Source organism: Corvus kubaryi, unplaced genomic scaffold, assembly GCF_017639235.1.
Source record: "Corvus kubaryi isolate FWS band 111438036 unplaced genomic scaffold, C.kubaryi_AGA036_p1.0 split3-73, whole genome shotgun sequence".
Classification (NCBI taxonomy): domain Eukaryota; kingdom Metazoa; phylum Chordata; class Aves; order Passeriformes; family Corvidae; genus Corvus; species Corvus kubaryi.
The window spans coordinates 14,935,984-14,950,868 of NW_024582091.1; the positions used below are offsets into that span (position 1 = coordinate 14,935,984).

The 14,885-nt window shown below is 38.3% G+C and overlaps 1 protein-coding gene across 24 annotated transcripts in view; it reads right to left on the reverse strand.

Annotated features, from left to right (window-relative positions):
- The window catches only part of SNAP91 (synaptosome associated protein 91), a 64,347-nt gene that overhangs the window by 30,204 nt on the left and 19,258 nt on the right, over positions 1 to 14,885 (reverse strand). For 16 of the 24 annotated variants that reach the window (XM_042016837.1, XM_042016851.1, XM_042016836.1 and 13 more), the window contains 10 exons: positions 14,722 to 14,864; positions 13,599 to 13,674; positions 11,671 to 11,773; positions 9,992 to 10,085; positions 8,717 to 8,828; positions 7,244 to 7,350; positions 6,048 to 6,089; positions 2,841 to 2,911; positions 2,426 to 2,431; positions 1,459 to 1,486 (listed from right to left, as the gene is read on the reverse strand). In XM_042016837.1, the coding sequence (XP_041872771.1) occupies positions 1,459 to 1,486; positions 2,426 to 2,431; positions 2,841 to 2,911; positions 6,048 to 6,089; positions 7,244 to 7,350; positions 8,717 to 8,828; positions 9,992 to 10,085; positions 11,671 to 11,773; positions 13,599 to 13,674; positions 14,722 to 14,864 (782 nt within the window). The remainder of the gene's footprint in view (positions 1 to 1,458; positions 1,487 to 2,425; positions 2,432 to 2,840; positions 2,912 to 6,047; positions 6,090 to 7,243; positions 7,351 to 8,716; positions 8,829 to 9,991; positions 10,086 to 11,670; positions 11,774 to 13,598; positions 13,675 to 14,721; positions 14,865 to 14,885) is intronic. The other 8 variants (XM_042016840.1, XM_042016853.1, XM_042016852.1 and 5 more) reach the window with 1 other exon arrangement.

Here is a 14,885-nt window from a genome sequence, read left to right on the forward strand (position 1 = left end):
TAGTCTAACCACAGAAACGGTGAGAGAAGAGAAATGGTTAGAAACTAGTTAAAAGTGTGTTTGTAAATCTTCAGAAGAGCGCTTAAAGAGCCATCAACAGCACTCAAGGTTAAGTCCTTGAGAAGATACAAAAGACAGCTCAGCCTATGACTTTGCTTATCAGCTCCTCCAATTCTGGATAAAGATACTTCAAGTATGGCAAGGACAGCCACCCAGGAGAGTATATCGCAATTCCTCTGTGAACTTGAAGACTCAAGTTACCTGGTAGAGTGTCAATTTAATTCTAAAAGATACTATAAGCTTTGGTACAGCATCTCTCATGCTAGAGAGAGCCTTTTCCTAAAAACTGAAAACAAGTTCTAATTTTAGTACTGTTTGCCATTCTGACCACTTCTAAGAAGGAAAAAGAATGGCAAAGGTGAAGAGATTTTCTTCTGAGTTCTTCTACTGCCATCTCATCATCATAACTCTAGCAGACGGGTGTAAGCTTTCTAGACTCTCCTCAAAGCTTTAGTGAAGTTTGAGATTATAAGGGTCCCAATCCCTCACGTGCATCAAGGAAGATGTGGTTAAAGTTTTAAGAACACTTTCTGAGCCACCATGTAGTTCTCACCAACTGCTCTCGTATTAAACAGGGGAGTTGGAGGGGGTATTTTTTGCTTGGTTTTGTTGTGGTTTTTTGTAAAGGGCTTTTCAGAAAGAAATTTAAGAACTTTCTCTAGAATCAGACACTGACCCCCCTGCCTTAGATTCAGAAGATTTCATTGAGTTTTTCCTGCACAACGCCCATTATGAGACACATCTATAGCACCTGGCAATGCTCCAGGGATACCAGGAGATACTATTACTAACACCATAAAGCTCATTAGTTTATCTGACACTCAAACCAAGGCATCTTCACTGGCAACCCTTGCTTTAAATTAAGGTCAGCAGTCTCACTAATAAAGGTCATTTCTGAAACTAAATATATTGGATGAAAATTTTCCTCCTTTCTTCCTGGCTTTTCACATGAACATGGTTTTAAAAGAGTCAGAACTTCCTCCTAAAAAGCTGCAGAGCAGAGGGAGTGAAGGAGTAAAATATTTGGAGGAGAAATACCCTGGAGCAAGTTTCTCAGTGACATGAGAATTAAGGTGGAGTGAAAGAAAAAAAAAAAAAAAAAAGGAAACTGAGATAAAAATATGTGTATCTTTTATGCTTTCACAAGGAGCAATCATCACACCCAGGTAAAGTTCCTTAGCATCCTGATGGTACAAGCACCGCAGCCCTTCAGATCAGTGACATGCTCTTACAGGGCCATTATTTATAAAGCCATTAAAAGATGCAATTTTGTCAATTAGGTGGCAAAGTCTAAAAAGTAGATTAAGAGATGGAAGTTTAACTCATTATGCCCTTACAATGTTCTAAACCATATCACCTGAAAAAGAATTATCTAGTATAGCAGCTGGCAGTATTTACCTTGCTCAGAGGAGAAGGAGCCCCAGATCTAGGAAAAAAAAGGGGATTTTCAGATAAGTATAGTTTAGGTAATCAAAACTCCTGCAAAAAGACCAAAACCTAATCATGAAAGCTTTCTAAAGACCTCTTCAATTGCATGCCCTTTACGTTTCTCAAACTTCCATGTGCCACTTTAGACAAGGAATGCAAATTTTACTTCAAATCTTAAATTAATCTATTAAGCTAACTAGCATCAGAGGATTATTCTGCCTTTTAAATAAGCTCACTAAATGGAGGAAAGGCAGAGATGCATGCAAGTATCTTGCTTCGGTGCCTACAGGACCCGGTAGGAAAGAGTTACATGGGCAAGGTGTCACCATATTAGAAAACCATGCAACAGCATCAGAACACCACCAATACTGAAGCAGTTATCTAACATAAGTCTTCTGAGGATGTATCAGCAAATTTTCAAAGTCTGCTTTCTTTTAAAGAAAGTCAGAGTTACTTGAAAATAACTGCATTTAAAAGTATGAAAACAGTGAGTTGGAAAGTTCAAGCTGAAAGTTCTCCCACATGCACTAAAATCACACTAACAGTAACTGACAGAGCCTTAATCATAACTTAAAATGCACGTCAGTGCATCTGTTTGCTTTCATTATGAGGTATGAAAATACTGCTACATATTTTTAGAGCTACTTTGATCTAAGAGATGAAAGGAGGAATTGAAGATAAAGCTGCACCAGTATTGAACTAGCATCCATCCCATAAGTTACTTGAATTGGGTAAGTCCTAGGAGCTGTAGAACAGATTACAAGATTTGCAGATCTTCTAATCACAGAAATGACAAAAAAATAACTTAATGACTATATACAAAAGCAAAGAACAGTTGAGCTCAGTTCAAAGAAAATATCTAAGTGCTCAAGAAAATCTTTGAAAAATACACATAACCATGCCAGTAAGCAAGTGATATGTAAAGGTATGTACTTACCCTTCACTAAATTGCAAGGAAAGCAACAGTAAAAGAGAAAACAGAGGTTTAGCTTAATCCTTCCTAGATTTAGCCATGGCAAGTATCTAGCAAGAAGATGCAAAACCATTAGAAAAGAAATAGATTTTGATGATAAAAGCCTTAGCAGCATGCAAACCCCCAGTTCCTTCAAGTTTTCCTGAAGTAATTTTACTTAATTTTGGAAAGTGTCTAGTTGTTCTGTGTGTTTCCCCCACTACCAGTAATTAAAGAAAAGGTTGCCATTAAGATGACTTTTTAAAGGGAAGGAAAAGCCTTGTCTTACTTATTTTCCAGCTAAGTGACAGAAGGAGGTTGGTGGAGGCAAACCTAAACATGAATTAATCTCACCCTGTCACTCCTATGCCTAGATACATGGTACAACATATATACCTACTTGTTGCCAGGTTTTTTTCCTTCCAGTGAGTTTAGATGTTGCTCAAGGGTCTCCATGAGACTGCTGGGAGCCTTGAAAGTGAAAAGAAAGATACACACCTCAATGTATTGCAGTGATCTAACCATACTTTGAAATCCAGCACCAACTTCCCTGAAGCCCACTGTGTGTACTCATTCAGTTACTTTACTTACATCAGTGTGGAAATAGTGCATTTCCATGCTAGAAGTATTCAGGCAAAGCCAGTTTTAAAAAGATGTTACTGCATCCAAATTTGCAGAGGGAAAACGTCTACCTCTACTATGCAGCACCTGAAGCCTAAATCCAGGATGTGCTGCTCATCATGCTTTAAAATCAGTGTTAAACACTGACAACAGCACAGGCATCCACAGGGTTAATGTCAAGATTCACAGGTTCAAGGTCACACTTTCAGTTTTGCTTGTGGTCAGAACCCCAACACCTCTTTCATGACCAGAGGGTTAGAAAGCATTTGCAGTCTAAATGAAACAAAGTTCTTTCCAATGCCCCCAGAAGGAGCTACCTTTAGCTCAAGACCCCCAACATCACAAAACCTTATAGCTGTTCTTAGCAAAATGGTACCCTGACACAGGTTACTGTGCAGCTAGATCAAAATGCAGAAAGATTACTATTTTAGACATCTATAAAAAACTAAGCTTTTTCAGGCCTCCCCGATTTTAGGTTTTATTTTAAGCAACTTTTTTGTGGTCAGCAGCCAATACCCACAGGCACTTGCTGTTACAATGGCAGACAGAAAAAGTAATTGTAAATGCACACTGGGCTTAGCTATTCCAGTATAAAAATAGAGTCTGGATAAGTAGACTCCTAGAAGATCTACAAGCAGAGAAGAAACCCTTGAGAGATACAGTAGCATATAATAATTGAATATTTCATCAGCGTTACAAGTTCATCAGTTCATCAGTCTCTAAACAGGGAATTCTCTTTATCAGTCTCTTTCAGATCAACCACAATTCCTGACAGCAATATCTATGATGTTCTTCATAAATAACATCTTTAATTTCAGGGCAGACATAATTATCAAACAAGTCAGTTTGTGATGCTTGAAAACAGACTACTCGCTGCTCCTATACTGAAAAACAAGCAGACTGGCTGCATCAGGTATTTCAGGATGCATAGCACCTGCTAGTACCAGTGCACAGCTCAGTGTGCATGCAGTGTCTGCATATTGATTTTAGCATTAAAACCAGTAACTTAACACATCCAGAAATTTAAAACGCTCAAAATAATCTTAAATGACATATTGAGTTTAAATACGTCCTACGTACACAAGCAGTGAAGAGACATCTTGACCTTGCTGCTTTTACAGGCATATTTATTAACTTTCAATTCATTTGGGCATAATAAGAATTGGTTAAACATGAGTGACCTAGTTATAAGAATTCTCCAGCAGAAAATGAAAGAAGAACGGTAAAACAAACTAAAAAAATCCAGACGGATTCAGGCTTTTACATATTCAAAAAGGCTATATTGTAAGATACAAGTTGTGTGACTTTAACATGTAAGTAAAAGCCATGTTTAAAAAAAAAAAATTAAAAAAAAGGATTGCATGATTTACTGTTACCAGTTACTTCTAGACACTTTAGATAGCTTTCCAATATACTAGTCAAAGGTTTCTTAAAAACCAGCAAGGTAATACAAAACTTATCTATCAAACAGAACTCAGAGAAGAAGCTTCAGAAAATTTCTACCCAGATGCACCAATTTGGAAAGGAAATACTATCTAGTACCCAATTTGCAACACTGAACATTGCTTAATGCCTTCTAGATGCTGTTTGAACATTAGATAATCTATCAGTCAGCCTTGTGCTGGAACCTTAGATATGGGTTCCCTACTAGCTACTAGGGGCAAAACTGTCATACTTTAAGAAATGCTAGTAAATAAAAATGAACCAAGATTTTTTTCTGCAAATATGCCTTCTCAGTCTCCAAAACTTTGTAGCCAAACTATGAAGTCCAAAGAAGACAATTACCAACTTGGATTACACTACTGGGACCACTTGTCTGGATTTACAGAGTATGTGCACACAGAGTTTCAACACAGCCAACTTCTGCAGAATACCGACTATTGCCAGGGCTTGCTATAGAAATTTAGGTATACCATTGATACTATGCAGAATTATGTACTAATTATTAACTGAAATTCAGTTTTATTATTCACCTTTTATTTATTTCTCTCTGAAGTATGCTGCTGAGGTCTTATACATAAGCTATACAGCATGTTTCAGGCTAGCCTTAGCAAGTGAGTGCCAAGCAGCCTTTGGGAGAACACAGCTGTGACAGACTACCTGAGCAGAGACTGAAGTGGTCAGGAAGTTGGATGAGATTATCACAGTAGATCCCTTCCTTCCAAAAGAACCATTGTATTTTAAAGTGTTGGCTCACGGGGTGGAAGGGACCATCCGGCAGCCGTAACTAAGGTGCTGCTGAGCAAGTGTGGCACTGACTGATGATGCAGAACAGGCTGGCACAACACAAGCAGAAGCAGATACAAATGCCACAGAAATTTATAAAGCATATTTCATTAACTGGGTTTAAGGTGATGTCTTCTGGTTTAAGGACTCAGTTCATCACTGACCGGACTGTGTTAAAAAAGAGCCCCTGAGGTACAGAATTAGGGGAACATACTATGGCAGCTGTTTCAGGATTAGGTCTGGTATTGCACATGCTGCTTTTCTCTGCTGAAGGAGTGGCCAGACTTTATAGGCCCATTGTATATGAAATCCACAAAGATTATAACTCTCCACCTTCTCATAATTTCTCACTTTCAGAATTTTTAAGTGGCATTCAACTAAGAGAAACACTATTCTGATGCTGATTTAAACCTGGCTTTCAAGAGGCTATCGAAAACTGCATGAACAAAAGCTATATGAACAGTTGGGGTTTGCAGCTGCTCAGTAGTTTGGGTTGCTCTTCTGTTCCAGTTTTACTGGCATCAAAACTGCCACAGGTGAACTCTTCAGCATGGACCTCTTCCTCTAAGTAAATATCCTCTTCACATCAAACACAAAGCCAGGGACCCAGGCCAATTTGCAAGTGATACTTAAAATGGACCAGCAGCTACAGCATGTTAGGTGGCATGCCTTCACCAACATTTGCACTCCTGGTGTGCTTTCCTAATTACAGAACTTTTATTTATTACACAAATCCAAAAAGACTGCAAGAGAAGCTTACCTGTGTAAGATCAGGTATATCACCTTTGTCAATCCCAACTTGCTGTGGAGATAAAAGATTAAAGGTAAAACCTAAGTGCATTATTCCACTACAGCAGGCATTAATTTTCTTCAAGCTATAATGCACTCTGTCTTTAGAAAAATACTACAAAGTTAGAAAGCAGATGTCTATCTTTCCAGCAGCTACCTTCCATAACCTGCAGCAGGTTTTTGGTTTTTTTCCCCACAAATTAAAAATCCATTTAAAATAAAAGGATAACAAGATGGAGCAGGATTTCCCACATGTGAAATTCATACTCTATACTGAAATACACTGGTCATATACCATTGTCTCAGAGGACAGGAAGTTAAGTCTAAGTCTGCAATCTTCTATTAATTGCCCTGTTGCTTCACTATGGTTCTTCAGAGTGACTGCTAGTTCAGCTTTTGCAGCAGAGCAGCAAGCTCCTGTGCACCTTGTAATCCTGAAGCAGAGTCACTATAACCCCTGTCCAGAAAAGCTGACCTATGTCCCTAAAGTACTTTACTCCCTCAAGTTCAATATTCATATCTGACATTACAAGTCATTAGGGAGTCTATTAGGCTTCTCCATAGACAAGTGAATTAGCAAAGAAACAAACTTTTTATTAAGTTCATTACTGCTGTCCGTATAATGAAGTATGAAACGTGGAAAATGTGCACCCTGTGCCAAAGAGCCAACTACCACAAATGAGAACCCAGCAAAGGAGTTAACCATGTAATATTCCTATTATCCACATAAGAAGATGATAACAAGGAACAAAACCAGGAAAATCTCACATTACAGTTAACCTAATGTTGGCTGCAAAAACTAAAAAAACAGATTTTAAAAATCTGCATGTTTTTATTCCCAATTGCTGTATCTTCCTCTAATATTCAAACCTGTCCTAGAAGTATGCATTTATTACAGCATTTCTCAGAAATACTGGTACATTTGAAGTCATGTCATCTATTAATCTAACCAGGAAAGTTGAGTTTGGCTGCACCACAGAGCCATGTAGAAGTCTTAAGCAGGGCTTAACTACTAGACCTGAACAAGCAGATCCAAGATCCAGATCCATTTATACGCACTGAGACAGATGCTTAACAAGTGCAATTAATACTTTACATTGGTGCTAAAAAAAAAAAAAATCACCAAGTACTTAAGTGCCAGACTCCAGAAGACTGAAAGCCACTTACCTCTGCAACTTTAAGAAACTCTGATACCCTGGTCATTCGAGTTAGAAATCGTTTGTAGATTTCAAGAGCATCTTTACATTGCCCCTTTTTCATTTCAAAAAATTTCTCTAAAGAAATAATGCAGTAAATTTCAGTTAGAATGTCTCACATATGGTCTTACATCTGCAACTCTAGTCTTCAGAAGAATCACCTTTCAAGAATATGACACTACATTAACATTTACTGCTTGGACATTAATCTAGTGGCATCCCTCTTGCCTACTATAATTTAGAAGCTGGGCTTGCTGAGCTGCTAAAGAATTATATAGACCATCAAATTGAACCCCAACTAGGCACAGCATTGTGTGTGATGTCAACCACTTTTTTAAAGACTAGAAAGTAAGCAGATGAAGTAGCTACCCAACTTAAAGTTCAAAATAATTAAGGATACTTAAACATATATTAATATATGTCCTCTCCAAATTGTCTTCACTCAAAAGAACTGCACTTTTTCACTGAAGTAGCTCTCTAAGGTCCATCTGTGTCCATTATTAAACACAGCTGCCACATATTTCAACCTGAACTTAAGCTTTAAGCAGCAGTAGACAGTGAAATTTCAATTGAATTTTTATGCCCAACCCATTGTGTTATGCTGGTGATCACACCAGGCTGCCTGAGCTTCAGAACATGCTCATAGCCTCCTTTACACTTTGTAGGCTGAGGGTAGGTAGGGTTCTGGAGGGGATCCAGTTTTGGAAGTCATGCTTTCAGGCAGATCAGGAATGTTATTCAGGAGTGTATTACTTCATACAAGGCTACCACATAACATTATCACTCTCTACAACTACCTGAAAGGAAGTTATAGCCAGGTGAGGGTTGGTGTCTTCTCCCAGGCAACCAGCAACAGGACAAGAGGACAGAGTCATAAACTGTGTCAGGGAAAGTTTAGGTTGGGCATTAAGAAGAATTTCTTCACAGGAAGGGCAATTAGACATTGGAATGGGCCGCCCAAGGAGGTGATGGAGTCACTGTCCCTGGAGGTGTTTAAGGAAAAACTGGATATGGCACTCAGTGCCATGGTCTAGGTAATAAGGTGGTGTTTGGTCACAAGTTGGACTCAATGATCTCAAAGGTCTTTTCAAACCTAATTGATTCTGTGATATATAACAGAAGAATGTGGGCATCTTAAAAATGCAAAAGCGTCTAACCTTGCGGGACATATTATGCATGCTCACACAGCACAGTACACTTCTTTAAGCACAGAGATAGTCAGTGTCTTTAAAGTATGCATCTACACACTTTTAAGGGCATGTGATGATCCAGCCTCAGATGAACAATAATGTAAGAGGGTGCAGCTTAAAATTTTCTCTAAAATCAGACTAGAACAGTCAAGATAAATGTAGCTTTAATGGAAGTTAAGTAAAAAAACTGAAGCAGACCTGAAACTGATTCTTCACTCGCTTATGGTATGTGAGATACAAGCCAGGTTACTTACCTAGTAAGTTAATAACCCCATCATTGTAGCAAGCAAAAAGTTTGATGAGATCTTTAAACAGAAGCATGAATGCAGCATTTATGACACCATTTGTCAGTTCATTTGGATGAACCTACAAATAAAATACCAGTTATTTACAAAACAAGCATCAAATGCAATCAAACATTTCAGCTTACACCAGGTATTTGGTGCTGTCACAGACAGAACCAAGCACTGAAGTTTTCATGCTAAGACACTAAACAAAAGCTTTCATTAGCAGATCAAGGACTGCTTTCCTCATCACTCCAAAACAACCCTCTACAGGAGAGGAGTATCCACAGCAACATCTTAGTCTTGTCTCCTTCACTTATCACGAAGAAGAGGAAGGCAGAGATGCTATTAATGGTTTTAATGAAATGGACAAAAGATGTCAGTTTACAGCAGAGCTTAACAAAAACTTAATATTCTATGAGATAATGTATTTGGATTAATGATGTCAAGATCCTTTCTCACATCAACTTAGGAAAGAAATATGTGCTCATTTATTAAAAGGTCTTTCTTTTCTTAAAAATATCTCCTGAGAGCACTATCACAATTCCTATGCCATTTAAGGAATGGAAAGCACATTGTGAGACATGTACTTCTAAGCCTTTCCTCTGAGAGCTGGAGTAGGCTCTGCCTTCCACCTCAAAGTGTATCTTGCTGCCCACCAACAGAAGAAGCAATTCCTTCAAAAACCTCTTTGAAATGTCACACTGTGCCTCCCACAACAAATGATTTCTGTTTTTATCCTTAGGTCAAATAAACAATCCCATCAGCATTCATGACATGATAAATATATTGCATACACTTATTTATATGAACAGCCTAGATGAAACTTTAGCCAATTTAGTTCACAGCTGAAAACAAGATGAAGATTTTGAGGAAGTCAAACAGTGTTCATGTGGTATTGTAATGGGCTTTTCCCTCCCCCCAAAAGAAGCTGGTTGCCAAAGACAGAAAAGAGAGTTTTCAGTCTCCTTGTTTTGTCCATTTCTTCCCCCTCACTGATGCAGAAGATGAAACTCCAAGTTCCCTCTCTACAAAACCAAAAGTGCAATCTTTACATTTCATACATATGGGCAAGGGCCATTCTTTGGCCACAATACCTCAGTGGGACACTGAAAAGGGGATTTTTTTGGCCCTCCATAAGGGATGATGAGTAAAGCATTACCTACAAGGTGAAATGTGCTCATTATAATGAATCATTTATAAGTAACTGCCCAGTGTTAATGCTAGGTCAGCTTCAATACATACATCAAATTCAAGTAGTGCATCAATTTGTTCCTGTAATATTGGCATACTCTTCAGCAGCTTTTCAGGAGCCATTGTTCTCATTACACCTTCCGCTCTGCAAGAGGGAATACAGATTAGAAACCATGCTGTTTCCTCTCTCCCTTCCCCAAAACTGATCTGTTGTCTAAAATTTATGCTTGAAGCACCTATAACTCATTTTAAACCATTTCAAAAGCACAGTCTGATTCTCCTTCTTCTCATGTCATCATAAGAGCATACTTCATCCAGCCACCCTTTCTGACAGCAGGTGAGGAAAGGTTTTGTGTTAGAGTAATGAACACAAGAGATTGATCTCTTTATGGAAAGATGACACTGGGAGCTTAAATTACTAACTAGAAATACTACCACAGAAGTACTTAGACTGATACACTTTGTGCACAAATTTTATTATGAGTAACTAATGACAACTCATTGCTGACCCGTCCATGGATGTGTAGCATTTCTTAAGAGTCATCCATAGTCTCATAGCAGTCTTCAAGCATGGTCATTTTTACCTCTGATTATGACAAACCTGCAAAACCATGGTTATGTATTGCCCTGTTCTGGCTGCAGACAGGTGTACATATGCAGACTGGAAATGCATACATATTCTTACTTATTTTATGCTATACTCTGAGGCAGCACCTTGTTCTGAGCACCAGAAATAACAGGCATAGAAAGCCTTTCCAGGAATTTACAGAAAGACAGGAACAGTAGGATCCCCAGCAGCCCAAACTTACCTTTATTTAACATCAAGCGTGCAAGAGCAAACTCATATGATCCCCACTAAGGGAATGGCATCCACCTACACAGCAAAGCTGCCACAGTAGGCCTTACACTTTCTGGCTGTTTGAGAAGCAGGAGAGAGCAGCCTGGTACTGATGCCTGCATCAACAGGTCAGAATCCCAAGCTGGAGAACACACCAGAACTGCCAGAAGGATCCTGTATGCAACTCATGATTAGCAGGAGCATCTTTAATATGCAGTCAATTAAGCTGCACCTTCAGTGGGTGTTAAGCCACTTGCTGTGTCATCTGTGCTTCAAGAGACAATCTAGAGCCCGTAAAGTCCCAGCTAGCAGAGTCAGAGACCAGAAAAATGTTCTCATAAATACCAACATACTACTCTGGGCTGGGTTAACCTTTTTTTTTTTTTTTTTTTTTAACACAGTTCTTGTGGGAAATAAAGCAAGCAGTTTGCAATGTTATTTTGTTCAGTTTGTAACTGTTTCCTCTGTTGCCTGCTAAGAACTTCAGGTGTTCACTTCAGGCTTTGTTTGCAATCAGCCACCTTTCTTAGGGCAAGTGTCTGGAGAGTAATGAAACATCCTAAACATAGTTTTAGAGTGTTTCCTTCTCCAAATCCTAAACACAGCCTCACTGCTGCAAAATTTAATTAGGGTCAGATTTAAAGCTAGCACTAAAAGCTCCCAGTTCGGCAAGGCAAATACTTCCATATTTGCCTTACTACCCAGTATTTCCTATCCTCTTTGGGCAATTTTTAACCAATTACAAGTACTTCAAAAATCAGGTTTTTTGTTGTAGCTACACAAAGCATATAACAACAAAGTCACTGAGAAACTAAAATTAAGTGTAATGCCACAAATAAGATTTTCATGGGTCAGGCAACCCTATTAATTTACGTATCTAAACTTCGCTTACCCTTTCTTCACTCTTGCAAAGTCAAACGCCATTTGTCTGTAGGAAAATGCTTTTTCATTCAAGTATCTACTATAACGCCTTATAAAGGTGGACATGTCATAACCTGCAAAAAACAGTTACGAATTTTACATTTGATTGTCATGCTTGTTTGGAAGTTCTTTAGTAAATGATAATACACAGCTGCCAGACCCCAAGATTGTGTGATTTCTGTTACACTATGCAGCTTCACATACAGAACAGGCAGCACAAGACATCTTTCAGCTTCTGAAGAAAAACCAGTAGTGGTTCACCAAAACAAACTACCACTGTCCTCTACTTCCAACAGATTCATGCAATGCACCAGTGGCATGGTTCCTGGGGAAACCTGATAGAGGTCTCTACATAGTTATGGGGTAATATTACTTCATGGCAAAAAAGTTACCCCTCTATTAACAGGGAAAAATACCAATTTAGCAAAAAGTTTGTACTGAACTGGTACAGTTCTTGGACTTCCAAGATAAAGCTCAAGTTCAACTTAAACACTTTTTATTTTATGTATATTAGTCACTCTGACTCTTACATGGACCTTCAAAATTCCCCTGACTAGGTTTACCAGAACAAAGAAATTATGATGGAATCCACAGAGACTAGTGCCTTCCTTGAACTGTTAAATCAGAAATCCTCAAGGCACATAATACCGTACAAGGCACCTCAAGCTTCAGTGCCCTTTAAACCTATGATATCTGAGCAGTTAGTTTTACAGCCTGTCCAGCAGTGTTTCTTCCTCTAAGCCACAGAGATGTGTGCAGAAGGCAACTCATCTTCCTCTTCGATTCGGGTCCCTTTTTGTTACCTTTCTAAAAATCCACACCTCTCAATTCAGTCATTGACTATATTCTCCCTTAATATCTCTCACCATTAAGTAACCCTGCCAACTCAGGCAAAACACTACCAAATCTGATGCCTCATTATCTATGACATACCATGTATTATCTATGAAATGGCAATTCAAGTTAAAAGAAAGTAGTGAAGAACACAAATGCATGAATTTAACAGAATTAATTGCTGCCAAATACCAGTGTCTTTGAGCATATATATATATATATATATACTCACATATATCATGTTTTGCTTAGATGAACACACTCTTAGTATTTGTTTAGCTTTGTTCCTGCCCTGTTACCATGTCTAAAAGATGCTAAAGTTTTTTTGGCATCACATGTCTACATCAAGAGATGAAGTAATGTGGCATTGCTTTGAATTTTCCCATTATTGTAGCATTCCTGTAGTATGCATACAATCTACAAATATTCTCTGACAGCTGAAGAATTATATTTTCCCTCTTTTCTGGTAGAGCTACCATGAAACAAGCTTTTCCTCTGTTAATTGGAGGCACAGGAAAATTCACTAATAATTCCAGCATGAAAAGTAGAAAAGCAGGCTTTGTAAGATTCAGAGGGAACAAGTCCTTAATTTCTGCCTAGACCTTTCTAAATTCATGACTCAAATCAAATCAAAACCAACAGTTCTTCTGGTGCCAACAGCCCTACCACTAAGCAGTTACAGATAATGCCTAAAAAGCACAGTGTCCCCAAGCAACTGAATCACTATTTAAGACTGAGTAAAACCCAAAAAAGTAAATGGAAAATTATCCATTTCAACTTTTAACACCCATAAGAGCTAAGGAGATAGCTGACCCAGCCCAGATTTCAACCAGCACTTGAAGGATTTGTACAGTTTCACCTTTTGAGTAAAAATATTGCAGGAGATGAGAAATATTGTTCTGAATTTGTTCAGCAGTTCACTTGTGCTCCTGTATTTATTAAGTACTTATAAAAAGTCTGCAGTAGCACATTTTAATATTATTTACATCTTAAGAACAAAGGAGCAAATTAACAATAGTATCTTATTTAAAATCTTGTTGAGATTACAGACATAAGTAGGCTTACCATGAGATCCACTTTTGTCCAGAAAATTGCTGAGATTGAACAATGTGTTTCTAGATGCCAGGTACTGAATAAATCTCTGCAACACAAAGTCATTTTTCTTATCACATGCTGCATCTGAAGGTTTTGCACCTTCTAGAAGCATGATTACTTTCAGCATACAACATGAAATCACTGATTTTTGTCTTAGCCTGCAATACCTTCCTCAAAACTTTTTTTTGTCCATTCAGATTAACTACTTTTAGTTAGAATCTCTAGTAAATGTTCTACTGTATATATAAAAAATAGATTATGTGCAAAATACAAAATACATTGCAAAAGGAGCAATAGAAATGTTTAATGCTCAGGGATTTGAGGGAGCAAAAATTTATCTGCTTACAAAGCACATATCCAGGCTAGTCCCAGACTTCTCAATCCATCAGCCCTCTGTTTCAGCCAAGCTGAAGGCCTGTTTTAATAACAAGCAAGGCCCCCCATCAAATACAGGGACTAACAGCCTGAAACAGAGAAATCAGATAAGAATGCTGACCAAAACTTGGAATGGAAAAATAGGAGTAAAAACTTACACTGTGAGAAGTTCATTGCATGAAAACACTTTATATACAGCAGGGAGGAATTATTTCACAGTCATACTGAAATTCTTTAAACATGCTGTCTCCTTTTATGCAAACATATGTGCCCATTCAGGTCAATGAAAAGCAAGGATAAGGAGAACTTGATCCAAAAGGCTAAAGTTGAATTTACAGCTCTAGAAAGATTTTAACATTTATGCAGAAAAAACAACTATTTGGATGGCAGTATACACGTGCCAGAACACCAACTCTGACCTCAGTCAAAAAATCACAGGTAGTGTTTAATCCTGTTTAGCTCTGTTTTCACATTCAGTGCATAAATTGTCAGCATCCTGGCACAGGCTGCATCTTGGTCTTATGTTATGGTTTTATAAATGGAGAGACAGAAAACCAGTCCAACTCTGTTGCTGAAGGTAAGTTTTCATCAAGAGTCATTCTTGCCCTTTGTTCTCAGGTCCTTACTGGTTCAGACAAGATGCCTCTGCACTACTAACACTTTTGGCTTGGAGTGTGTTCAGTGCCAATGTGGCCTTGCGAGAGCTGTTAACACATACCTCATTGCCATGGACCATTAGATGATGTGTGGTGACTAAGGCTTTGAATACGACCACCCAGCTACTGTTCGTTGCTCGCTCAAAAAGCGTATCAGCCATCTGAGGGATATTCACATTTGTTTCGTTAGTTGCTTGGATCAAGTCTGTAGGAGAGAGAAAAGGAA